Here is a 25,176-nt window from a genome sequence, read left to right as displayed (position 1 = left end):
GACTTTAGGTTCTGCCGCTGTGCCTGCTGGGGGTCATCCTGGCTGTGGTGTTATCTGTGAGAAACCGCAGTGATGGGACAGGTGGGCATCTGTTATTGAACCTACATAGATACAGTTCATTATTTCTTTCTGTCTTAATTTAACTACACAGTGTGTTTCTGCATGTTTTGACACCTTGACAACAGTATTAAAGCGTCCCGCTGTTCTGGGGATGTAGACGCTGACCATGTAATCCAGACAGGCCCGGCTGGAGGCCTTTCTCCACCCTCTTGTTTCATGTCACCTCTCTACTATTAACTAACTAATTAAAGGTACAAACAGAGTCATGTTTACATCGCTGTTTGTCTGTCAGCTGCTCTGTGGGACAGTGTGAAACTATCAGCAGGACTGTGCATCATCTGTCACCGGCTTGCATATGCGTCCTTGTTGACATGCTCAAGATACTTGGTGACCCACTCTTAAAAACACTGCTCCATTATTGCGCTACTACTGTCCACAGGGTACCTTTTAAAGCATAAAATACCCCCCAATACATGTCAACTTGAGTATTATGTCCATATTCTAAAATCTGTAAAGTAGTATTTTAAATTTTCCCTCAGCTCTATATTCAATATATTATATTCAGTTCCAGGAAGAAAAAGTTTTTAGGTTTAAGTTGAAAAATCTGTGTAGTGCCTGTATATGATATGTGAAGGAAAGAGAAATTGTGATGCAACAGTCCGTACACAGATGTCAAAATAGCCAGCTGCACATCGTTTCGCTCAACGTACTGTATAAATGTAAAAGACACCACTTACTGTTTCTCTGATTTTAGTTTTCGTGAGGCATTGATTTCACTCCTGAACATACTGTTGACAGAGAATCAAGATACCTTGGCTGCAGCAGCGAGGGACGGACAGAAATAACCATCTCAGATTACATTTTAAAGCACTTATTCAGTAAAGGCTGGTGAAAATACACACTGCACATCGCCAGTGGGCCGAGGAACAAACACGCCTGCAAACTGCTACTGTGTGGCTACAAAACCTGCTGTTTGGACTCCCAGGAAGTCTACGAGTAGCTAATGTAGAGCCTGCTAACGTCCCATTGCAGCCTCTTCAGAAACTCTAAAGTGGGAGCGTTCAGAGTAGCGGTGAAGGAGACTCAAGTTACCGAGCAGCTTCTAGAGAAAGAAGTGAGAGTGAAAGTGAGACAGAGAGGTGTATGTTAATTTCTGAGACTGCATACGATTTGTTCAGAGGATATGTTTCTCTCAGGGTGGTGCGATACGTCCTTTTCTTTGCCCACGCTTGCAGAACATGTCATAAACACACATTCGAGCGAGACAGGAATGTTCACCCGGGGTTGGCATATTTCATGCAGCTATAGATTCCCTCTGGTTAGACGTGGGCAGTGGCGTCAGTGTGCGCTTTGTTGCAAACCGCCATGCCAAAACACCCCTCTTCCATTTCGGTGGCAGCCGTGGTGAGTGTGGGCAGCTGTCCTCAGCCTGGGTGGGGTGCTCTCTCTCTCTCGCTCTCTCTCTCTCTCTGCTGTGGCATTTCCCCTTTAACTTATATTCCCTCCCCAGCTAACATGAAAGCCATATGGGAAGAATAAATTTTGAGTTTTTCACTCACCCAGTCTTGGCATTATTCACATCTATGCAGCTCTGGCAGAACTTCTACATCTTTCATAATGCTGCTTTGTTGGTGAGGTCTTTGGAAACAGATAAAAAGAAATAAAAATAACCCAAGGGCTCGACTTCTTCCTAGAGGCTGACAGCGTGTAGAGTAAAATGCTGAGAGCGGGTTTTCCCGTGGATTACAGACCACAGCAACTTGTCTCCTGAGACGGAGCATCCCCGTGTTCGGTCCAAACCGCAGCTGCCTGGCCTCGAGAGGCAGTGAGGAGGGGCTTTCTCACCAACATGCTAAGACTCCCTCTGTCATGTGTCCAGCCGGCAGCAGACTTGACAGATGTGTTGGGACGGCAGTAGCTTGAAAGGCGAAAGAGGTGGCCCAAAACTTCGTGTTCGGAGTTACCTTGTCCGTGGGAAAGTCCTTGCGCAAGACGAAGTTTGCTCAAAATCCTCCAAGAGCAGCAATAGACAATATGGAGTGTGGTCAGTGGTAGTGATGAACCTACAGAGAGTTATCACCCGACTGTGCAATCTTCAGCTCTACAAGGTGTTATAGTGTCTTTTAACTAATTTTGTTCTTTCAGCCCTGCAGCTTTACTGTTTCATTTCACTCTCTCCGCTCTCATCACCGTCATTTCCAGCAGCAGCAGGCGGCGGCGGGTTTCAGTGGAAAAGCTCAGATGAACCTACTGTACACTATTTACCCAGCACCAACCCAGATAGCAAAATTATTCTGGCCACATATCTGTGTTTCTTTTGGCCCAACATACACCTATATGTCAGGCAGTCTGACCCACGCACACACCACGATTGTCGAACGCTGCTTCCACATATGGGCTGATTCTGGCTGTTATTCGTCAGTGTTGGCTGACGGCCAGCAAGATTATGCGTCAGTGCGCCAAAATTGGTGAAGCTTGTGAACAAAGTGGAGCATTTAGCTGCTAAATATTATTATAAATAGATATTTTTCCTCAGGAGGTGGTGGACTGAGATCTGCCAGTTAGAAAAGCAATCCTCTGTGTCTGCAGTATGTGTGAATAGTGCAACTGTTTTGCTGTTCACTGTAACAAATGTTAGTTTATTGCATTGACCCCATTTGACCAAAACCTCAATTAAGGTTTTAAAAATCTGCACATGTTGTGTGGGATACTGTTGTCCTCTTTATTTCACTTTCATTGTCTCAGATTTAGCAAATGAAATGAGTCTGGGGGAGTGATGTTCCTTGTTTAGAGTCCATGTATGGCCTTAACATGTAAATATGAGGTGGTCACAAGTTAAATGATAGAACCTCTTTGAGAAAAACCCTTTGTTTTTTTCTCTTCTTTGTTTCCATGAGAACAAACTCCAGATGTTTTCTATTGTGTGTGGACACATGCTGTCCAGCACAAAATCTGGTGTAAGAATTTGATGGTTGAGTGTTTTTTTATTTGTTCATGGAATCTTTCTGTGCTGTTATCCATTTGTGCCTTTATGCAAAATACCCATGACATGAGGTTCACAGAGTTGTGCTCACTGGCCAGGAAACACCAGAAACTTTCAGCCTCCTTCTGTCTTTTGTCATCCTGTGAATATGTGGATGACGCCTTGCTGCACATTTCTGCACTTTCACATCCTGTTTTATGGCAGTCAGGTCACTTAACAATCCCATTTATTTTGACAGTAAATGCCCTGACAACCTTTTTACCTTGGGGTCCCAACATGTGATTTTCTGCCACAGGTAGACCAGTGTTAGGTGGTCCTTGATTTTTCTCTGTTTGATAAAAGGCGATGTCATATATATTTTGTTTTTTTGCACGCACTCTCAATGAAAGCAGAGCAATATTTAAATCAAAACGTGTGTCACAGCTGTGGAGTTGCCTGGTTATGTTGCCAGAATTGAAACCTTATCCAACCACACACACACAGTCCTGATGAAGCAGCGTCTGTCTGCTGTTTGGTGCTGAGTAGGTCGTGTACACTGTGTGTGACTTTTGGGCTTTTTCCCGTGAAACAGCTGCCGTCTTGCGGGCAAATACAAAACCACGAGAGCAGGTGTGTTCTGGGATGACAGCTAAACAATGAGCTGAAACTGACTGCAAAGCTCCAACAAAGCCGAGGGGAGCTGCAGATTCCCGTGATAATTTTTAACTGGTTCATCACTACACGCCACCGCTTTCACCTGAAGTGTTTCTAAGCGCATTTCTAACACTTTATGCTCCAAAATAATGCTGGTTCCTTTGATTTTTGGTGTTTGCTGACGTCATTATTGTGTCTAAAAGTCATATCATCTCTGAGAATCGTATTATTAATGTACCTTTTTTCACTGACAACACTCCTGTTTTCCTGCAGAGGGGAAGAACTGGCTGGAGGAACTGGCTGAGGAAACACAACAGCCACAGTGTCCGCATGGGTAATGCAATACTCTTGTTTCACTGTTGTAATGTGAACTTCAATGTGGTTTTAAAAGAAAATAATAGCTCAAATCTCAATCGGCTTAGTTTGGATTACATCAGCTCCCGTCCTCCTCTTTGTGTGATAACATTCAGCATGTTTCAGCCCTCAGAATGAAGCTATTCAACTGTGTCGCCCACAGTTATCCTGAGTTGGGACATTGTTGCCAGTAGGCAGTTCTTAGTAGAAATAAAACTGTGACTACAGAGAAAAATACAGACTTTTTTTTTTTTGTCACAGTCTGGCAGTTGAGTTTCTTCATCTTAGGTTTTTTTTAGAAATGTAAAAACAACCCAAACAGATGAGTCTTGTGTTTTTACAACGTTGTTGGTTTGTGGAACATAAGTAACTGTCTCTATGGAAAATGGGCTAATAACTCTGAGTAATCAGGCACGTGTGGGTGAGTGTTGTGTGTGTGTGTGTGTGTGTGGTCACATGTGCGTGTGTGTGTTTCTGCTTTGGTAGGGGAGTAACCCCAGACACACTTATTAGTCTATGGAAAAGAAAACCTGTGGCTCCAAATGAAGCTATTTTTGTTTTGAAAATGTATTTAGAGAAATGAATGTTGTCTGTATTTTGGTATATAAAAAGTCATTCATTCTTTTGGGTATTGTTTCTGTTGGAAAACCACACTTTAATTTAAAATTGTGGTTTGGTCTCTACGTGCAAAGAAGCCGCTTTTCTGGAAAAATGGTGATTGCAAAAGTTTTTTTAAATGTTAAATTCTTAAATATACAGATTATCTTGCAAAGACCAAAGTGTCACATTAATTGTAAATGAAAACACAAAAAGGAAAGCTAGTAAAAGTAAAAACAAATGGAAAATGGGATTGCCCTTTCAATTTCCTGATGAAAGCCTTTACTGTTAATTCAGTTGAATTCAGTTATTCGACTTCATTAAAGCTGCACATGGCAGCATAGCAACCAGCTGCTGAACATGGTGGAGCATTTAGCTGCTCAGAAGTTGGTTAAACCCCAATACAGAGTTTGAAGAGAGTGAATGTCGGCCTGAAGCAAGAATGCTAATGTTAGTTTGTGTCTGCTGAAAGTGTGAATAGGCAACTGTTTGCTAACGCATCAGCCATAACAACTAAGGTTTTAACATATGAGTGTTAGTGTTTTACAGCTTGTTCTGCTGCCCTCAAATGACCAAAAACAATCTACTTTACCTGTTGGTTCTTTAGAGCCGGGTGTTGTTTGACAGTTTTACGTAGCGGCACTGATACCATGGCAAAACTTTCTTATCTCTACTTTCTTAGTTTGGGGAAAGCTTTCATTCAGGACAATATGCCTGACTGCTCAGTGTACTTCTGTATTAAAAAAGCAATATATATATAGTCTAAAGTTAAAGACGAGTTACGCTATGTGGTTTAGTTTAGGAAATATCTGAACTAACAGTATATGTGATCTGATCAAAGTGTTAGAATATGACCGAGCGCTCAGTGTCAGCTTTGGATACAATTTGATCAGTACTCAGAAAATACTGAGGTCTGATCCCTACGATATGTTGCTATGATACCGTATAAATAACTGTATAAACTAATGGTAGTGTTGCAAGCCTGTAGCTCTTGCATGAAGAGGGTGGTGGAACAAATATGATTAGTTTAATACTTCCACTGAAAGGACTGGGCTTATGTTTCACTTCAGGTAACAAGGAAATCTGCTGATGCTGCCAGAACTGTCTGAGTCTTTGATTCGTCATCAGCAGAGTCACATTTCTCTTCCTCTTCTCCTCCTCTGTGCGTCTGTGTGGTCTCTGTTTTTGATTTCATTTCTCCTCTTTCAGGCTCAGACAAAGAGCTGCTTTGTATTCTCTTACGCACAGACCTGCTGTACAAAATGACCTCCATGCTGCTGGTGCCAGAGATAGCGGTGTCTCCTGCTGAGTAATCCTCCGCTCACAGACACACCTCGCTGTCCTGCTCAAAGCATCACACTTCCTCTCTGTCTTCCTGCCCAGTTTCTCCAGGTCCCCTCTCATCCTGGTGTCCTTGGACGGCTTCAGAGCAGAGTATCTGAGAGATCACGGCAGCCACATTCCTATCATCAACAAGCTACGTAAGTCGCCGGCGCCGTTGACTCCGCAGCTCTTAACGGTTTTACAAAGCATCCTGGTGTGACTGATGGTTACTGTGTTGCAGGAGATGCTGGAACAACAACACCATACATGAGGCCTGTTTATCCCACAAAGACCTTCCCAAACCACTACAGCATTGTGACTGTAAGTTTCTTCTGGTCTGTTGACAGAGCCAGAAGTTGATTTATAGGATACGAATGGCCAGACTGTCTGACTTGTTTTGCTAGTGGTGGAAGAGCAACTCATTGTAATAGTACCAATACCACAATGTAAAAATACACAAGTCAAAGCACTCATTCTGTAGAAAAGTGGCCCCCACGTCTGATATACATTATATATTACATTTATATATAGAATGACATGTACTGTTGGAGTTGGTTGAGTTGGAGCTAATTTGAACTTCTTTAGATACAGTTGAGTAGATTTGTCCATTGATTCCCATGTTGGGGCTCGGGCCCCCTCAGAGGGTCACGAGATAAATGTGAGACGATAAAACAAAGTTCTGTTTGACAAGTTTGTATTCATTTTCTGACTCAAATCTAATCTCTTTTTTATGAAATATTGGATGATTTTTTTTTCTCTGTAGAAGCCATCTGAAAAGTTAAGAAGGAAAATCTTTCATGGAGCTGCTGCTAAACACTCTGAAATTAGTCCTGCTTTGTTTTTAATCTTGAGCTTTGGCTCCCTCCAAAGAACCACAAAATAAATCTGAGTGAGATGACACTCTCAAAAACCAAACAGTAACAAAATACGGAGTAAGTGACGTCATGACATACAGTGGCAGTTGTTGTCTTCACCTCTGTTGCCATCATTGCAGTCAGCTACTCCCAGCGAGGATTCCTTCAGTGTTGTTCAGGAGGTTTTTACCAGGAGCTGTATCATCAGAGGTCTCTTCCTCTCCAGAACAAATAAATCAGGTCCTGTAGGGCCTGGGAGCCAAGTTCCTGTTAAAGTTTGCTCAGCTTGTTTCTCTGACTTGTGATCCAGACGACCCATGACTAAAATCCTTCATCCAGTTAAAATATATCGTCAGAAATTACTAAGATCTAAAAAGTGATGACATTGACATTTTAATGTGCAAAAGTGACATTTTAGAGCTTTAACAAGGTGAGAGAGAAGAAAAACAAAGTTCTGTGAAGCAAATGTATATTTTTCTAATGATATGTTTGTTTTTTTTCAAACTACCCTAAAAAGTTAACTATTAACCGAAGCTGTGAAATACATACGGTGAAGTTACAAATACAATATTCAAGTAAAAATACGTCAAAAAAGCATTTTACTGTGTAAATGTAATCACTTCTCTCCACCACTGCCGTTATCAGACGACGGTTCACTGGTGAACTTTTACATGTGGAGGCTTTTCCAAGTGATTGTGAAGCCAGTGTCTTTTCATTGAGGCCTAATCACTTACATGTGCTTGTGAATTGAACCACATCAGAACGGGGGGAGGGGGGAGGGTGGGGGCTTACAAAGTGGATTTCCCTTCTGTCGGTTGAAAACAGACCCTGCAATTAAAATAGACTGCTATGGTTACCAGTAATATTTAGGCTAGGAAGATCGAAGAGAGGAGGTAATCACAGTAAATCCCCGCAGCCTCGTATCAAAGCATCTCACCTCGACTGTGTGTTTGTTTTACCTCTTGATTCCTACAGGGTCTTTATCCCGAGTCTCACGGCATTGTGGACAACAAGATGTACGATGTGACCAGAAACGCTTTCTTCAGCTTGAAAACTGATGAGAAATTCAACGAAAAATGGTACCAAGGAGAGCCAGTAAGTGAATCTGTGCCACGACAACATTGTCATTGCTGTTGAGCAAGAATTAATCTTGTAAAGACCCAAAATCAAGACCTAATAAAAACGCTTTGGATCGTGTCGGGAGAATGTAGTCGTCGTTGAGAAGGGCCACAGCGGGACAGTTCAGAGCAATCATTTCATAACATTTTCTCCACACATCTGAGAGTTGGAGCCACTTTCAGCTTGTAAAAGTTAACACACCCTGATCATGTGTAAGAAATATCTCCCCGTAATGAGCTTCTTGATATAATTATGGATTCTGCTTGTGTTGCAATTGACAGCTTGTGAGGGCTGCGAGGTCGTGCTTGTTTAGACGCTTTGTGGTTTCCGTCTAAATGGGAGGCCTCTCAAATGTCATTCTACAACTTGGTGACAGACTGCTCCTCTTGAAAATACACCATGCAGCGGTCTATGAGGGAAGGAGAAATAGATGATGCCGGCTGAGTGATTTATTCTGCAGAAATGACATTCCTTCGTAATGACATATCATCCAATACAACTAAGTGCATCTACCAAAATATGCTTGTATGCCTGCTGCATAAATAAAACACATCTGATCGGTTTGATAGGTATCGACTTCACACAAAAATAAGCAGTTAGATTTCCATCAGACTTGACTGGGCTGTGATGGATCACACTTTTCTCCTAATGGACTAGACTTTGTGGCAAATGAGTGAGCTATTACTCTGCTACAGTTTAGTCTGCCTGAATGAATCATGAGCTGAAAGATGACACCTCCTTCCCTTTTCTACCATTTCATTTTCCTAATCTTGCTTTCCTTTCCCTTCCCTTCCTTCCCTCTCCTCTCCTCTCCTCTCCTCTCCTCTCCTCTCCTCAGGTCTGGATCACTGCCATGCGTCACAAACTGAAAACAGGAACCTTTTTCTGGCCGGGCTCAGACGTAAAAATCAATGGCACCTACCCTAATTTCTACATGATGTATGACAAGTAAGAACGATGCCATTACGTTACATACTTTTAAATTCATGACGAGAATTTTTATGGCATAATACGGTGGTGTAACTCACATGGTGCTTGTTTTTGTTTCACAGGAGCATTTCATTTGAGAACAGAGTGTCGAAGGTGTTTGAATGGCTCGGTTTACCTCAGGGAGAAAGGTATTACAGTTTGTTTTTTTTAATTATAATGTATTATCATTCAAAAGAACATGTTGTGAGTCACAATCAAAAAGTACTGAACATCACACTCAACTGTTCCCTCTGTGATTTTAGACCTGACTTCTACACTTTGTACCTGGATGAACCTGACTCAGCAGGACATCGTTACGGACCAGGAAGCAAGCAGGTTAGTCACTGGCTGAACAGTAAACCTGAAACTGTAAGCTAGTAGCATACATAAGCTAAATTAATAGTGTCAAATTGTTCATTACCTAAAAGAGCAACAGACCAGACAGAACAAGTGAGGGTCTAGTCAAGACTCTTGAGTTAGGATTGTTATGTCAAAGTGAAATTCTTCTTATGGACTATGACTATTCTTTTGATTACTTTCAGTAGGTTGGACTGTTTTAATTTGCGAGGTAACATCTTCAGATTGCTTTTTTTTTAGTTTGTCCACCAGTAACGAAACACAAAGATATTCAGTTTACTATCAAACAAGACAAAGAAAAGAAAGTTGGAAATCTTCAAATTTGAGAAAGTTGATCTTAAAAATATGACACAAATGGTTAATCTCTGTAATGTAATGATTACAGTTGATATTGAGTGGCAGTTTGATTATTTTTGTTATAAATAGCAGTTTTTTTTTCATTTTAAAGCAAAGGCTGTTTAACAACGTCAGTGCTGACAAAGCCATTCTACTTCACAGTATTTTACTAATTATTTCTTTGCTGAAGCAAGGTGTTCTGACATGATAGATGTACAGTATTCATGAACATTGTTTTCCTGCCGCAGTGACACATTAACTTTAACTGCTGTTGTGTTGTGTCAGGTTGTTTTGGCCTTGGAGAATGTGGACAGGATTCTGGGCAAGCTGATGGACGGCCTGACCGAGAGAAACCTGCACCACTGTGTCAACCTGATGATCGTATCTGACCACGGTGAGACAACCACACACACGGACTGATACAGTCTACAGTGTGATTTTACAATAGAAATGAGCCAAATAATCAATGATAACAGTTTACACAACTTTAAACAGTAGAATTAAAAAGAAATTTTGACTTTTAAGCAATACAAAGAGTATTATTTTTCTCCTTTCTTTGGATTCCATTAAAAGCTGTTTACTGGCTTACGAACAAACTTGGTGTCTCCTTCCTAAATCTCTGTGGTATCAAAGAAGCAAGCATCGTTTTGGAGCCGCTGAGGGGACTTTGGAGGCTTAGTGTCAGCTTCAAATGTTTAACTTGGTTGAGTCACTGCACCTGTTGCAGGGGAAACTGCTGGACCATGCCAGAGCGCAATCTGATGAAAAAACGACTCTGTTATCTGGAAGTAAATTGGTGGGGAAAAAAAACTCAGTTGTGTGTTAAGAGGACATTTTGTGCGGAGGCTTCTGTAGACCCGATGGACATCTGGAGACCCGATGTTTAGGCTTGTAATTTGCTATATTTAAGATCAAGGCAGGGGAGAAAATGGGAGTGGCCCAGTTCTCCTCATCAAAGACATCATCATCATCATTTCCAGGAGGAGATTTTGACGTTCTGTGCCAGATATTTGTCTGCAGCTGAAAGAAGGATTCATCAGAGTTCATGTCACACACAAGGCAATGAAGAAAAATGTTACACTAAATATAATTGTACAACTCTAGCTTTACATGTGTTGTAAATTTCAAGGGTTGGGAAAGTGGATATGACAGCATAAGTGCTCACATCTTCAGGCGCATTTCTAAGAAGATTAACCTTAATAACGCTTCAGGGAAAGAAGTTAAGCAACATCACCATGGGACAAAGACATGAAAAATCATTCACAAAGAGTCATGGGTTAAAAAAAGAAAATCACATTTTCAAATTCAAATACAAATTCTCTCCTTTTATGAAAATAAACAATGGACAAATGAATATTTTCTTGTTTAACAGGCATGGAGGAGGCTTCCTGTGAAAAGGCAGCGTATGTGGACACCTACCAGGAAAAGACTGACGCCTTCACTGTCATCCAAGGCCCAGCGGCTCGCATCAGACCCGCTCGCCTCCCAGAGGATTACTTCTCCTGTGAGTTCCTGTTGTTAACACCCAGCCCTCCCACAAGATGCAGCATCACTCAGCGTCAGTTTGTTTGTAACCAGTGTAGCTAATCTCGTCCTGTGTTTCTTTCCTCAGTCGACTACGATGGCCTGGTGAAGAACCTGTCGGTATGCGAAGTATTCGAAATGCGACTCTTGTATTGATAAGAAGAATGAGAAATTATCTGCCTACTTAGCTTCACGTCAAACAACCCCATTCTTCGCTCTGCGGCGTGTTGATTCTCCTCTTCTGTGTCTGTTCTGAAGTGCAGGGCCCCTAACCAGCCAATGAGGCCGTACCTCAAAGAAAACCTCCCCAAAAGGATGCACTTTGCCAGCAACAAACGCATAGAGAGAGGACATCTCTACATGAAGCTGGGCTGGCAGGCAGCACTGTAAGTGAAGGTTTACCAGTTTACTTCTTTTTTAAACCATAATTCTGGTTCATTGCAGCTGCAGGTTTAAACAGTGTGTTTCTGTAGTTTTGCCATCATTCCTATTGGTATTGAGAAATCAAATTTACCAAAAAAAGTGCTGAGATCCAACAGTGTAGTAACATCGCTTCTTTTTAACAAACCCTGCCTCAGCCAAACTCATTTGGAAAAGAAAACAAAGGTAAATCGATACCTGATAGAAATCAAATCCATAACTTCAAAAATAAGGACAAAGCTGTGATGAACTGGGATTTTCCTTTATGTCACCTCTGTGTTAACACAGCAGTGGCAAGAATGGAAGAGAGGGCAACTTATTAAATGCACTAGGGTCAGGGATTTGTATTGTTGTAAGCCTCTTAAAGGTCCCATATTATATAAAGTGAAATTTCCATGGCTTTTTCTGATAAAGCAGTTCTAGGTTCAAAATGCTCAGTCCATGGAAAAACACACAGCCGGTATTCAGAGACTGAGCTATAAAATTAGTCATCAGGACTTCTGTAACTTTGTGATGTCACAACTATACAGTCACTGCCCTCAGCTACTCCCCGACACGGCCCAATTTGACCCACCATTCAACTTTGCAGGATTTGGGGTTTTTTTTTGAGCGTTTACCTGAAATCTGCTGTTTTTTTATTTGATCACCCAGAAAACAGTCAGCCAAAAGACAACACTGTGGATCAGTAAGCCGATAGGCCAACATAATAAGCTATGTTATTGTATTACTCACTTATTTCCAAAAACAAAAACTATACTTGATAATCGAATGGAGGATGTTTGGGCAGGGACCAGCAAGTAAAACAAGCTCTGTAATTGCACGGCAAGTTGACAATAACCTCAGCAGCTCTCCATGTTTTGGCTACTGTATTAATCATATCCTCTATTTCCCAGTAATGCTTTGTAATAACCGTATGTCAATATAGCTGGTTTGTTTTGTATTCTTTAATTGAATTGATTTGAATTTAAAGAATAGTTTGACATTTTTTGGTTGAGAGCATTGAGAAGATCGATACCATTGTGTGCTCAATATGAAGCTACAGTTAGCATGTAATTAGCATATCTTACAATCTTTGTGCTAAGCTAAGCTGATCTTGCCTTCTGGCTATAGCTTCTTATTTAGCGTACAGATGTGATGGCGTTGTTGATCTTGCAAAGAAAGCAACTAAACGTGTTTCTCAAACTGCAGGAAAATTGCTTCAAACTGAACGATTTAGCCCATCAAGTAACAGATGCAATCAACAACAGAATGTAGCTGTACAGTCTTACGACTCGTGTTTACTGCGGGTTACTGGTCCTGACCCTGAAATTGACAATACAATTTGGGATGAACGTTAAGAATTCAAAATAAGATAGAAAAACATGTCAATAACTATCACAGTGGTGTTTCCTTTACCTTTCATCATTCATCTTTTTGTCTCTATGTTTATTTTGATTCCTCAGCTAAAATATTTTTATTTCCTCAGTAACCGAAGGGAGATCAAGTACTGCACGGGTGGATTTCACGGCTCAGATAATGTCTTCACCAACATGCAGGTCAGAGGAAGGAAGGATGTGTGTGTGTGTGTTTGTTAGCAATGATAAGCGTTTTCACTATATCCTGTTTCAATAAAAAATAAATTTAAAAAAAACGGCAAAAAAGCATCATAAGCCATCCTCCATCGAGATAAAATGTTTAGGGGAATTCCACGGCTCAACATCTTCACCAACATGCAGGTCAGAGAAAGGAAGGATGTGTGTGTTTGTAGGCCAGAGTAAATGTTTTTTACCATATCCTGTTCAGGAAAAAAAAAACTGTCAGAAAAAACATTTTATAGTCTGACAAAGCTCAATAGGCATTTACGTGGGACTTATTTCACTTCAAATAGGCTACACAGTGATTAACCCTTCAGGCAGCTGATTGGACGGATGCTCACTCTGTCGTTGGCGGCCTTCGCTTCTAAATTGTCAAACTGATAAAACATTGTGAATGATTTTGCAAACTCTGATTGGCCGTGCAGTGGGCACCCGGTGGATTAGGCGTCAACGTTTGAACAAGTCGTTAAGTCTGCAGTCATAAATGTTAGTGAGTCGTTAATAAAGGGTCATGGGTTTCTCCATCTCTATTAGAAGTCTGCAGCTATAAACGTTAATGAGCTGTTAATGAGCTTCCGGACAGTAAATGCGGAGCAGTCCATTGGAGGCTCTTCCAGATAAATCAGCTACCTAAAAAGTCTTGTGATCTTTATTGATTGATTAATAACTGATAAAAGCAATAAGAAAGTGTTACCTTCCAGCCTCAAGTTGAGTCGTAGTTCTCACTCTAAACTACCTCCTGTCATTTTCTGATCAGCCGATCAGAAAAGCAGCTGTCCAGAGTCCTGTGATTGATTTGGGCAAGCAAAATGTACTTGCCACACTCAGCCCCGCCCCCATCACAGGTTTGTTTGTGATTTTCCTTTTCTGAGTTGTTCAGTTTGAATTCGGGCTGAAGAGGCAGAACTGTCCAGGATTTCACAAGAACAAAGCAAATATTGGAGAAAACTCTGAACCAGTTGTGTAAGCCAGTCCCCAAGGCGTGATTACGTTGTAGCAGCTGCACATACAGTAGGTTTTCTATCAAAAAAAGGAAAAAAAAAAAAAAAGGGGAATCGTTCTCCCAATCCCAATTAGAAAAATTCAGTTAAAGTTCAATTCTTGTAAAGTTAAAATCACTGATATGCTTCCATGTAGAGAAGGTCTGTGAGTACATTTAGTGGCTTCTCCTTTACATCCCCACCACTGCAGTCATTCATATATCTTAGCTCACAGGTTCAGCAACAGTTCTCCACTGCCGACCGCTACGTTCAGAGGCTCCGCGTGGGGTTTAGGGATTTGCCCACGGTCAGCTTCATGCTAGCTGAGGAACAAAGAAGAGCACTTATTATTCACTTAGTTTCATTTGAATTGTACCACACAGTTCCAGGATTCAAATCAGTTTTACTCTTTAATGTTTAGGATGTTGATGCAGCTGAAACTTCAGAGTGACCCTAAAGCAAATCATCTTCTTAAATAACACACTATCAGACAGAGGGCAGAGAAAAAAAGAAAATATTTTACTCAAGAACAAAGATTTTTGATTCAGTTATACTTTGGTCAGATCAGGCAAAACTACATGCCAAACACTGAGACAACGTTTTTTTTATGCAAGATCTTATTCATTACAAGATTTTGTTTATTTTATAAAGATTTTATTTTCTTCACATTTTTCTATACAAATCCTCAGTTTATAGATTTCATTAAGATTATATCTTATCTTTGTTTCTTTACAAGATTGTGGAAGCAGCAGTAAAATGTTATGAAAGCTTCAAAATCTATGTCAAAATAAGCTGATTGGTCGTGTCTCTAGATTTAGGAATGAATGTCTGAGTCTGAGGGAAATGTATCTGTGTTTGCTGATGAAACCATAGCAGCAAAACATCTAAATTACTCAAATAAGCTAAATACTGTGTTAGTTCTAAAACATTGCCCAAGTACAGTAATTACACTTGTGCTAAGTTGGTCTACATCTACAAAATCTCAGCCTTGGACTGAGTTTGCTTGTGTGTTTCCGTCTGCCACCTTCATGTTAGTCATTACAATATGTCTGTGTATGTTTATGGATGTGGTTCACACTGGACTTTGACTTGGTATAATTAACTGACAAGGTTGCCGGCGTAAAAAAAATAATGTCTGTGAGTCAAGAAAAGTAAACTGCTATCAGCCTGCTTTACACACAGCAGAGGAGAAAGGCAAAGTGTGCTTGAAATAGACAGTTTACACACCTGCAAATACCTCCAGGTCCCACCTAACCAGTGACTTTTCCCAGAATATCAATCCTTAACTTCAAGGTTACGTGGGGTCATTTTACTGCTTTAGTTCACTTCAAATATTTACACATGGCCTAATCGTGGTATTGAGTGTTTGACGTCTTGTTATTTACAGTTTAAATGAAGGTTTCAAGTTGCGCAATGTTGTTTGAATACTCCAGAAACACGAATGAGTGTCAGTATATTAATTTGTATTTGATTTTCCCAGGCAATCTTCATCGGCTATGGTCCAGGATTTAAAAACAAAACTGTTGTGCCGCCTTTTGAAAACATTGAACTTTATAACGTCATGTGTGGTAAGTTGCTTTGAGTATTAGTTGACTCTGACTCTAGTTGAAACTGAAATGTTTAATTAAACTGTTTGTTTTTTTCCAGCAACACAGAAAACGGTGTATAGCAACAGATCTACTGCTGTTCACAATTCTAGTTTTAGTCATCGTCTTCCTCTCAGTCATGAAAGCTGAACAGAACTGCACTAAATTTCCCTTTGGTGCCTGCAGCAAAAAATGGTCGCCATATCAACCAGATTTAAGAAAAGTAAACTGCATTGAAACTCGCAAAATAAGCATCAGCATGTTACGACTTACACCTGCACACAACTACAGTGCGTACAGCAGGTCACAGAAAACTGTACACAACACACTTGCATAGATCATTGGTCATATTTTTACTTCCACATAATTTGTTCAGGTGTTATGGCTCAATAGTATAAATTCAAATGTACGGGGAGATCACACACAATCCAGTCTACAGTCCACACTTGGACATGTGCACACACACACACACACACTCACACACGCTGCGCAAGGTGGGTGCCGAAACATCTGTGTGTGTGTGTTGTGTGTGTGCAGTGAACTGTCACTAATGATTTACTAAAAAAGAAAAACGTAAGAAGGAAATGAGTGAGTGCTCGCCTCAAAGATTCTTAAAGGATTTCAAGACACTTGATATAAAGCCCACCAGAAGAGCCTGTTCCTTCCCTTTTTCCCAACTGCACCTCTGTATCTGTGTGATGAGGCCAGTGAATAAAACAGTGATGTAACTGCCAGAAATCTACAATGAAAGGTTGTAAAACGTTGTAAGACAGGTTGTTCTACCGTCCCTCATAGTTTCTGAAATTTATGCCCTCTTTTTTTTTAATCTCTCTTCTTCCTCCAGATCTCCTCGGTATCCGTCCTGCTCCAAACAACGGGACTCACGGCAGTCTGAACCACCTCCTGCAGCATCCAGTCCACCCTCCAGTTCACCCCGCGCAGCTCTCCCATGAAACCCCCTGTGAGGCCAGTGACCCCGTCCCCACTGACGACCTGCAGTGCACCTGTACGTCCCAAAGCAAGGCAGCGGTATGTGCTAACAAGCTATTGAGGTCATGTGTTTGTTTAGGGACCTAGGGATGTCAGTGTCAGTTGATCAGTCCACCACCTTTTGTGGTGTAGACATTCTCGCTGCCCACTGGATGAGCTCTAATAACTTTGGTAATTCCCCTGAGACTTCAAGAGATTAACACTTGTGGTTTGCGGAGTTTAAATGTCTCAACAATTTTTGAATGGATTGCCATGAAGAGTCATCAGAAGGAAACTGTACCTGCAACCTCATCACCCAAAGTCAACATCTGAAGTCTGCAGAGCAACATCTCTCGTGAATAAGAAGTAACATTGTATTAACCTTTGAAGAAAGACATCAGGGGCTGTGTGTACTGTGTGTAACTGCCTAAAACTTTAGTGTGTGTTTCTTTTCAGGAGGCAGATATGTACAGACGTCTCATAACGACCAGCTCCAGTCAGTATCTTTTTTTTTTTTTGTTTGTTTTGCATTTATAATATTTTTTTTTTTTTCCCTTATGTGTGACGTTCTTTTGTGTGATACATTTCCCCTTTAGGTGCTAAAGTCAGCTTACGTCGCCTCCACCATCCTTTCGGCACCCCTCTGGTCGTCCAAGCAGGCGCCAACTTTTGTCTCCTGCACCACTCTGACTACCTCAACGGATACAGCAAAGACCGCCTCATGCCCCTCTGGGTGTCGTACACCATCCAGCCTCTGGTGAGTGAGTCCGCTGCTCGGAGCTGTCTTCTATCTCTAAACATAGCCTGTTTTCCAGGCTATATTTCTTCAGTGGTTGGGGTTTGGCAGTCGATTGTAAGAGGCTGTTTAGGATCTGAAACCTTTCTCTAAACAGCTGTTACTCATCCTTTCGGCTCATGTCTTTCTCATTACGTGGTTGAACTTTAGTGTAAATCATGACCTCAGGCAGAGTGATGCATTCCCAGGAGAGCTTACACTGTTATGCTTTACTGTCAGAATGATAGAGCAAGTGAGGATGTAGATTTATTTTCATTCAAGCTCTATTCAAATACAGTACAAGCTAAATATGGTTTGTACTGTATTCACTTTGGCTTGAAAGAACTATGGTTTACATTGTGTTTTGTTTTATAACATACAGTGTTCTGCTCATCTCACTTGCACACCAACAGATAACTTCCATGTCACAGCTTGTCAAAGTTAACATCTCTACATCTCTGCCTGCTACAAAATCAGTTCATCAATGAAAGGCGTGAGGCCGTGCTGCTCATCTGCCTTCAGAACAAGCTTGTGTTTTCTAGTCTTGTTCAGGATGTTGGAAATATGCATAGCTTTAAATGCTGCATTTTATCTGCCTGTAATCAGGGACAGAACATTTTTTTAACTTTTATCAACTTTTATTCAATATTTTTCAGTAAGATTCCTGGAAAGAGAATTTGTATATAAATTAGTAATAATTACTGTCCCTGAAAGAAAATCTTCGTTTAAGCCCAAGAAATAATTTCTTCAGAGAAACCTCTACATCATTCAGTCCTGTCTGTCCTGCTGTGTCTGTGAATGTTAGGGCTCAAGTACAATGTTGTTCCTGAAAGGAGCTACTTCTAAATTTCCAGCAATAGCATTAACAGCTGTTAACTTACCAGTCGTAAACTTAGTCACAACGTTGCTCACTAATCAAACTTCATTCTTTTACTCACCAAGAGCTGCCAATGGAAAGCAACGCCAATGTTACATCTTGTCTGTGTCACGTCTTTTGTTCTACTGAAGTTAACACGCTAACCAACTAGCCGCGGTTCGTGTCGTCACTTGACGATAGCGACTCACTGTAGCCTCCAATCTGCCCCGAAGAGGTAGTGCTGCTCAGAGGGCGTGTTAAAACCTCTTGTCTTGTAAACATAATAATGGCCAAAGCTCTTGTCAAGTCACCGCCACCTGCTCCTGGAGAGAACACACATTCAGCGGCAGGGAAAACTTTAGCTTTGTTAAACATATCATTGGGATTTTGAATTAGGTTTTTCCAGATGTTTCACCTTTTCTCTCTATTGGACACTGTCTTCTCTGAAACATTACATTACATTTTTCCCTGTAATTGGAACCAAATTACATCCTTAGTGTTACTGAATTCAAAAGTATCACATTTATTCCCCAAAATGTTACATTTTCTTTTATGAGGGGAGTGAGATGAGACTATTGTTGTTAGAGAGATCTTCAGACAGAGAATACGATGCCCTTGCTGACCCACAAACACAGGCGAAGCCAAATCAAGCCAAGCGATCTTACACAACTCCCAGAGAGTTGGCCTGAAGTCCCACTCCACACTGTCCACCACTGACTGATCCTCTCTCTCAGACCGGAGCCCGACCTCTGAGCCCAGAGTTGGAGGCGTGTGTTCGTGCTGACGTCCGCATCCCACCGGCCGCCAGCCAGCTGTGTCTTCGCTATAGAAACAACTCCGATCTGTCCTATGGCCTGCTGCATCCCCCCAGTGAGTGTGTGTGTGTGTGTGTGTATGTGTGTGTGTCCCCGTGTGTACATGTGTGGTAGTGGGGGTCACAGCTCTTCGTCCCCAGCTGGGTGTTGAATTCAAGTTGACGTGTTTTCAGAGCCACATTCTCATGTAAAAAATGCCCCCGTGCTGTAGGGCTGCAACAGAGAAAATCTCCCACCCCCCCTTAATTGAGACACTATTTATTCACTGTATTTCTAAATAAATTGTGGTCACAGGTGGCTCCGCATGAGGAAGTGACAGAGTAAAAGTGAGAAGTAAAAGCTCCCCTACAACTGTGTTAAAGTCACACTCACCAAAATTAGACATTTTTTCTTGATTGTCACTTCAAGTGTGAATTGTGCAGTTCAATGACCTTAGAGCACCAATTATTATATATATATATATATATATATATATATATATATATATATATAAAACTGGTTAGTCAATCACCATGAAACTAATTCTATTTAAAGTATAAAATGTGACAGACATTTTTCAATATTTCTGAAATTTTTTTAGACAAAATAGTTAATTGATTAGTCCAAAAAATAATAAGCAGATTTTGAATCGACCATGTTAAGCTTTAGCCAGTAACACGTTATTCCTTATTTTCACCGTAAACATCAGATTTTTGCAACATGCCATAAGTGTTTTAAGTAGCTGACACGTTCTCATCTCTCATTTTTTTACAGATCTGACTGTCGACGGACCTGAGACTGACTCTTTAATCACGAGCAATATGGCACCAATGTTCCCCGCATTTAAAGGTGGGTCAGTCTTTCAAATATTTATTGGCTGCTGGTTTTTCTGGCTGCATCCAAAGCTGGAAATGTGAGTCCTGGTGATGAATGAGTTAAAATAAAATCCCAGATCTGTCAGAAGGGGTTCATCTGCCAGCTGGATGAAAGAGCTTTTGAGCTGAACAATTGAATTAACTAGTGACCTGAAAAGGTTACTCTGGGTCCCAACTAGACATGACGCCACGCTGTTTTGTGAAATTGTTAAACACTCAAGTTTTCCGAGAGCAGGTATTGTGGTTCGCCTGCTCTCGTGAGCCAATTTTTATTGCTCAATATTATACTTTTCAAAGCTGATTTCCTAAAAACAGGCTATATTTTTAACCCAATTGGTTCTTAAATATACATAACAGGAGTCCAAAGATCTAACCGCTGTGATTATATGGGACTACTGTACTTTAATTTAGTTGAGCGCTTTCTGTAAAGTACAATTAAAGGTTTAGTCAGGGGATGTTTTCCAGAGTTAATCCCGCTGCCATCCTGCTGCAGACGCCGCAGTTTCCTTCACAATAAGATTCAGCTTAAAGGTGGTTTAGTTTTCAAAGTGACGGAGCCGTCTCACCAAACTGTGCTCGAAACAACACAGTCGATTAGATACCACATGAAATCTCTGTGTTTTAAATGGTCACGGTTGCATACGAATTGAACTGTTGGTTCCCTCCCTTGATTTTTGTGCTTTTGCTCATACAAATGTTGCTTAATTCTGCCTTAAATCCTTTGAGGATTATGTCTGTACCTGCACATACTACGCACCATTACAAAATCACCTGTGTCATTTGTGAAAGTATGTGTGGCTCAACATGACGTGAAAATGCCGTGGCCTACACAGCTGCATGACTGAGCCATGCATTTGTTGAAACTTGTTGATTGTGTTGGGGGGGGTTGATTCATTAAGGAGTTTAGCCGACACAGCTTTGGCTGTGTTTCCACTGGGGCCACACATGCTGTAGATGGAAACTCTTTCTCACTTGTATGAGCTACCACTGGAAGAAACACCTCCTCTAAATACTGTAGAGTGTATCTGTTGGAAACCTAAATATAAATCAGCTAACAGATGCTGCCCCCTGGTGGCACATCACTTCTTATACACTGTGTATGACCCTTTCTGCAGGGATCATGTCCACATTAAAATATATTTTCCTTTTATTTCTACATGTAATCAGATGCATATTATTATCAGTTGTGTATATTGGTGAAGTAGTAACATGTTTTTTTGTGTGTATTCTTTCTAACCGCAGATGTTTGGACCCATGTCCATGATGTCCTGCTTCCAACGTACTCACAACAGCTGAACGGAGTCAACGTCATGAGCGGGCCGATATTTGATGAAGACTTTGACGGAAACGTTGATGCATTCAAACCAATCTCAGGGTAAATGAGTCAATCAATCAGTCAATTAGAGGTGCAGCCAACAATTAGCTATATTTATCAATGAACTGGATATATATTGATTTAGTAATGATAATTCTTATGACAAATGAGCGTCGTATCAGATGGTTCTATTAAACAAACTATCCGAAAGTCGAAGATGTTCAGTTTAGTATCACGTGTAAAGAAAATTCGCTCATTCTCACTTTTCAGAAGCGAAGGACAGTGAATATTTGCTATTTATTATAATCAATCAGTAATATAAGTTAACATTTATTTTGGAAATGCAGCTCAGAATCTGCTGTCTTGGTTGAAAAACACTTTGACATGATGTAAGGGTTAGAGAAGAAAGAGGAATCTTAAGTCATCTGTCTTGAGTAAATTGTGGTTGATAATGAAACAGGTTTCAGTTTCCCACGAATTCCTGCAGATGTAAATACTTAAATCTCAGAGCTTGTGATGACATCAAGTAGACCAGACACATACACATGTACACATTTGGAAATGGAGGATTTTTTTTTACAAATTACTCTATTTAGCTTTGTGTCATGAGCTCAGTAAACTTTCCAGAAATATTCGCTCTTATGATGAATTATCCTGGAACATTACATTAGTATTTATGCTGCGTTTACCCTCTCAACACTGCTACCTTAACGGCCCTGAATGTGTTTCCTCAATCAGCTTCTTACTTTAAACAGCCAGTTCCTACACGAACAAACTGTTTTCTGCCAAAGTTGGAGCAGTTTTAGTTGTTTCACTTGAAACGTCTCTGTAATTTTTGTTTCGTCTGAATTCCACTCTGTTGTTTGAGTGGGTGGGACTGAAAGATCTCATTGTGGCTAAGGGTTTGTTTTTGTTTTTTACTTAAGCTTTGATTGTAGCAAAAAATACTTAAAAATATCATTTGAAACCACATTTTCAGCAGTTTTAAAATAACCAGCAAACCTGCAGTTTTGACCAATCTTCCATCAGCTTAGGTTTTATAAATGAAAGTATTTGGGTTGTTTTTTTTCTGCACGCATCACAAGTTAAAATGAGAGCTGTGATCTCCGGTCTCCCCAGGAATGAGGCTCCCGTCCCGACACATTTCTTCGTGATCTTAACCAGCTGTGGCAACTCGACCTTCAGCCCCGTCAACTGCCAGGGACCGCTACAGGCAAAGTCCTTCATCCTGCCCCACAGACCTGACCACACAGAGAGCTGTGCTGTGAGTAACACCACAACCACGTCACTCTACTTCTGTGGAAACCCACTGACAAATCCCACAGTGGAAATAATGATTAGACCTGATAAGATTTGAAAAAGATCACCCGTTAATAGATTTCCTTTTCTCTTCATTCCTCCTCCTCTTCCCCTCTTTTTATCTCTCTTCAGACTGGGTCGGACTTGACGTGGGTGGAGGAGTGGCTACATTTTCACTCCGCCCGTGTCCGAGACATCGAGCTCCTGACCGGACTGAGCTTCTACCACGACAGGTTATCGGTGGAAGAGACGCTACAGCTCAAGACGTTTCTACACACCGCGTAAAATCAGAGACATTATCAAAGTAAAGTTTAAATTTCCAAAGGAAGCCCTATTGGTCTGCACAGCAGGTCTCTGTCTATGTGGACACACAGTTTACCTGCTCTCAGCGGGTTTAACAGGTGCCTCACCTATAAACATTTCCTGTTTTCAGACCATATTAATCCCAACGTCCATCCATTTTTTAGAAAGAAAAAAAAAGTGTAATTTATCTGATTCCAATTTTACAATTATTCATTGTGTGAAAGCCATGCATTTGTTTTTGATCGTGTTTTTAAAGACGACTGTACAGAGAAAAGTCAGAGGGTGTTTTTATAAATGAGGCTTCGAACCAAAGACAACGTCACATCCGCTGAATGACTTTCCTCACATGGGACTAAAACAAAAAAGGGAAAAGGAAGCATTTATCGAAGGAAGAAGTATTTATACCACAGATTCTTTTATTTCAGGAAACACTGTGACGATCTGGAAACATCTACGTCTGCTGTTTTTTTCGTTGGGGGGGGGGGGTATTTTTTATTGAGGGAATCCTGCCACACATCTGGACAACTGACTGCAGCTGCAGGACACACACCCAATGACAATTTAAGAAAGAAAATAATAAGTTTTGCTTCTCAATAAGGAATTATTTAGAAGTTTTCACCTGCCAAATGTTGATTGTTGTTATTGTATTTCCTTTACACAGCACCAATGTTGTTCTTAGTATTGTGTAAATTTTTGGTTAATGACATTTAATAAGAGATAATTATTCAGTTGTGTGTGTGTGTGTGTGCACGTATGTATGGACCGATTATGTGATTATTAGTTTGCCCTTGGGCACAGACATGTAAAACCCCCACCGCCACCTCTCCTACACAGGAGCTAAACACCCAGACTGAAAGAGACACAAAATGACTGTCATTTCACATCTTTTTGTGTGTGTGTGTGTGTGTGTGTGTGTGTGTGTGTGTGTGTGTGTGTGTGTGTGTGTGTGTGTGTGTGTGTGTGTGTGTGTGTGTGTGTGTGTGTGTGTGTGTGTGTGTGTGTGTGTCTTTGTGGTGGTTTTACAACTTTTTGTGGATACTTTGAAGTCGTTTTTTTCTATCTCTCCATGGCTGTTTGTGTCTTTTTTTTTTTTTTTACTGCTTTTGTGCCTCTTTGTTGTCATTTTGCCTCTGTGGTGGTTTGTGTCTCTTTGTGGTCGTTTTGTAGTCGCTCTCTTCTTTGTTCTGCAGGTGAAGCAGAACTCTCAGGTTCTGAACGTTAGTGTGTAGTTGTAGAGATGAGAGCTGAGAGATGGAGAGAGGTTGTCTGCGCCCAGCGAGGCCTGTTCAGTAATCTGTCCGTGACTGTGTGTGTGAATGTGTGTTTGTGGTTATTATTTGTGGGATCAACACACTCTTTGTTCAGTCTTTGATTTGCCACTTCACAGCAGCTGTTTGCAAATAATTTGTGCAAAATGAAAAACTCAGATTTAGGTATTTCCATTATGTTATATATTTTTTTCCAGTACTGTCAGAAGTGGTAGCTATGGACAAATACACAATTTCATATAAAATCTCTTCTATACTGACTGCGTGGCTTCAGTTCTTTGCAATTCTTTGTTTGCAAACACACACTCTCTTCACACTTACAGCGGAGCAAAACATGAGTTATAACCAATCAGCAGTCGCACTCTTAGCCGTCTCCAGACTGCAACTGTATGTGTGAACGCACGAGGAAGGAAACTGAGCTCTTAATGTTCTCTTCAGTAAATGCAGCAGCGACTTCCTCTGGCTGACCAAACCGGCGGTGCAGTGAGCCTGAAGGTAAGCCCTTGCAGTTTGTTCGCTCTGCACCTCTTTATGTTTGCAGTGACCTATTTCTCATGTCTCAAACCAGAGCTTGTTCTCTGTTTCGGCGCTGATGTAAGATGGGCTCGATTGTCACATTATTATTCAGACATTGCGGTTGAGATGTAGCAACGAATGAGGGGAGTTGAGTAAAATGTTCTTTGTAATTACAGCTCTGTTTTTGTGTGAGAAGTGAGAAATCCTGTGATTTCTTTTAAAGTGAATGCACTGTATGAGTGGAAATTTCCTTTTCTCCTTACTTGCCTGCAAACATTGTGCTGGCTGTATCAGGTGTATTGACATTCTGCATTGTTGTGTAACATGACAAGAGCATTTATATTTATAAATCTGTACATGTGGAAGAAAATATGATTATATTCATAACTTCAGGTTTGATTCATGTGTCTCAAGTGCAACTTATTTTCTTTTGCATTTGTATGAATGTTTGGAAGCCGGTGTCTCTATAGTGAAAGTGAAACGCATATACTGTTCGTCACAAGTGAGTTTCCTTATATTTCCTAACTTTACTGAGCT

At 40.8% G+C, this 25,176-nt stretch overlaps 1 protein-coding gene across 2 annotated transcripts in view; it reads left to right on the top strand.

Annotated features, from left to right (window-relative positions):
- Positions 1-24,379, top strand: part of enpp1 (ectonucleotide pyrophosphatase/phosphodiesterase 1) — a 29,873-nt gene extending 5,494 nt beyond the window's left edge. The window contains exons 2-23 of one of the 2 annotated variants that reach the window (XM_056363319.1): positions 9-81; positions 3,950-4,010; positions 6,011-6,108; positions 6,192-6,271; positions 7,780-7,899; positions 8,762-8,871; positions 8,976-9,041; positions 9,156-9,228; positions 9,871-9,979; positions 10,958-11,089; positions 11,198-11,229; positions 11,368-11,495; positions 12,995-13,064; positions 15,564-15,651; positions 16,514-16,698; positions 17,095-17,134; positions 17,235-17,395; positions 19,004-19,139; positions 19,838-19,912; positions 21,181-21,313; positions 22,373-22,517; positions 22,685-24,379. In XM_056363319.1, the coding sequence (XP_056219294.1) occupies positions 9-81; positions 3,950-4,010; positions 6,011-6,108; positions 6,192-6,271; positions 7,780-7,899; positions 8,762-8,871; positions 8,976-9,041; positions 9,156-9,228; positions 9,871-9,979; positions 10,958-11,089; positions 11,198-11,229; positions 11,368-11,495; positions 12,995-13,064; positions 15,564-15,651; positions 16,514-16,698; positions 17,095-17,134; positions 17,235-17,395; positions 19,004-19,139; positions 19,838-19,912; positions 21,181-21,313; positions 22,373-22,517; positions 22,685-22,837 (2,268 nt within the window). In that variant the 3' untranslated portion in view covers positions 22,838-24,379. The remainder of the gene's footprint in view (positions 1-8; positions 82-3,949; positions 4,011-6,010; positions 6,109-6,191; positions 6,272-7,779; positions 7,900-8,761; positions 8,872-8,975; positions 9,042-9,155; positions 9,229-9,870; positions 9,980-10,957; positions 11,090-11,197; positions 11,230-11,367; positions 11,496-12,994; positions 13,065-15,563; positions 15,652-16,513; positions 16,699-17,094; positions 17,135-17,234; positions 17,396-19,003; positions 19,140-19,837; positions 19,913-21,180; positions 21,314-22,372; positions 22,518-22,684) is intronic. The other variant, XM_056363320.1, reaches the window with a different exon arrangement.
- Positions 24,380-25,176: the final 797 nt, after the last annotated feature.

Source organism: Seriola aureovittata, chromosome 19 (genome assembly GCF_021018895.1).
Source record: "Seriola aureovittata isolate HTS-2021-v1 ecotype China chromosome 19, ASM2101889v1, whole genome shotgun sequence".
In the NCBI taxonomy this organism is placed as follows: Eukaryota; Metazoa; Chordata; class Actinopteri; order Carangiformes; family Carangidae; genus Seriola; species Seriola aureovittata.
This window is presented reverse-complemented; position numbering and strand designations above follow the sequence as displayed.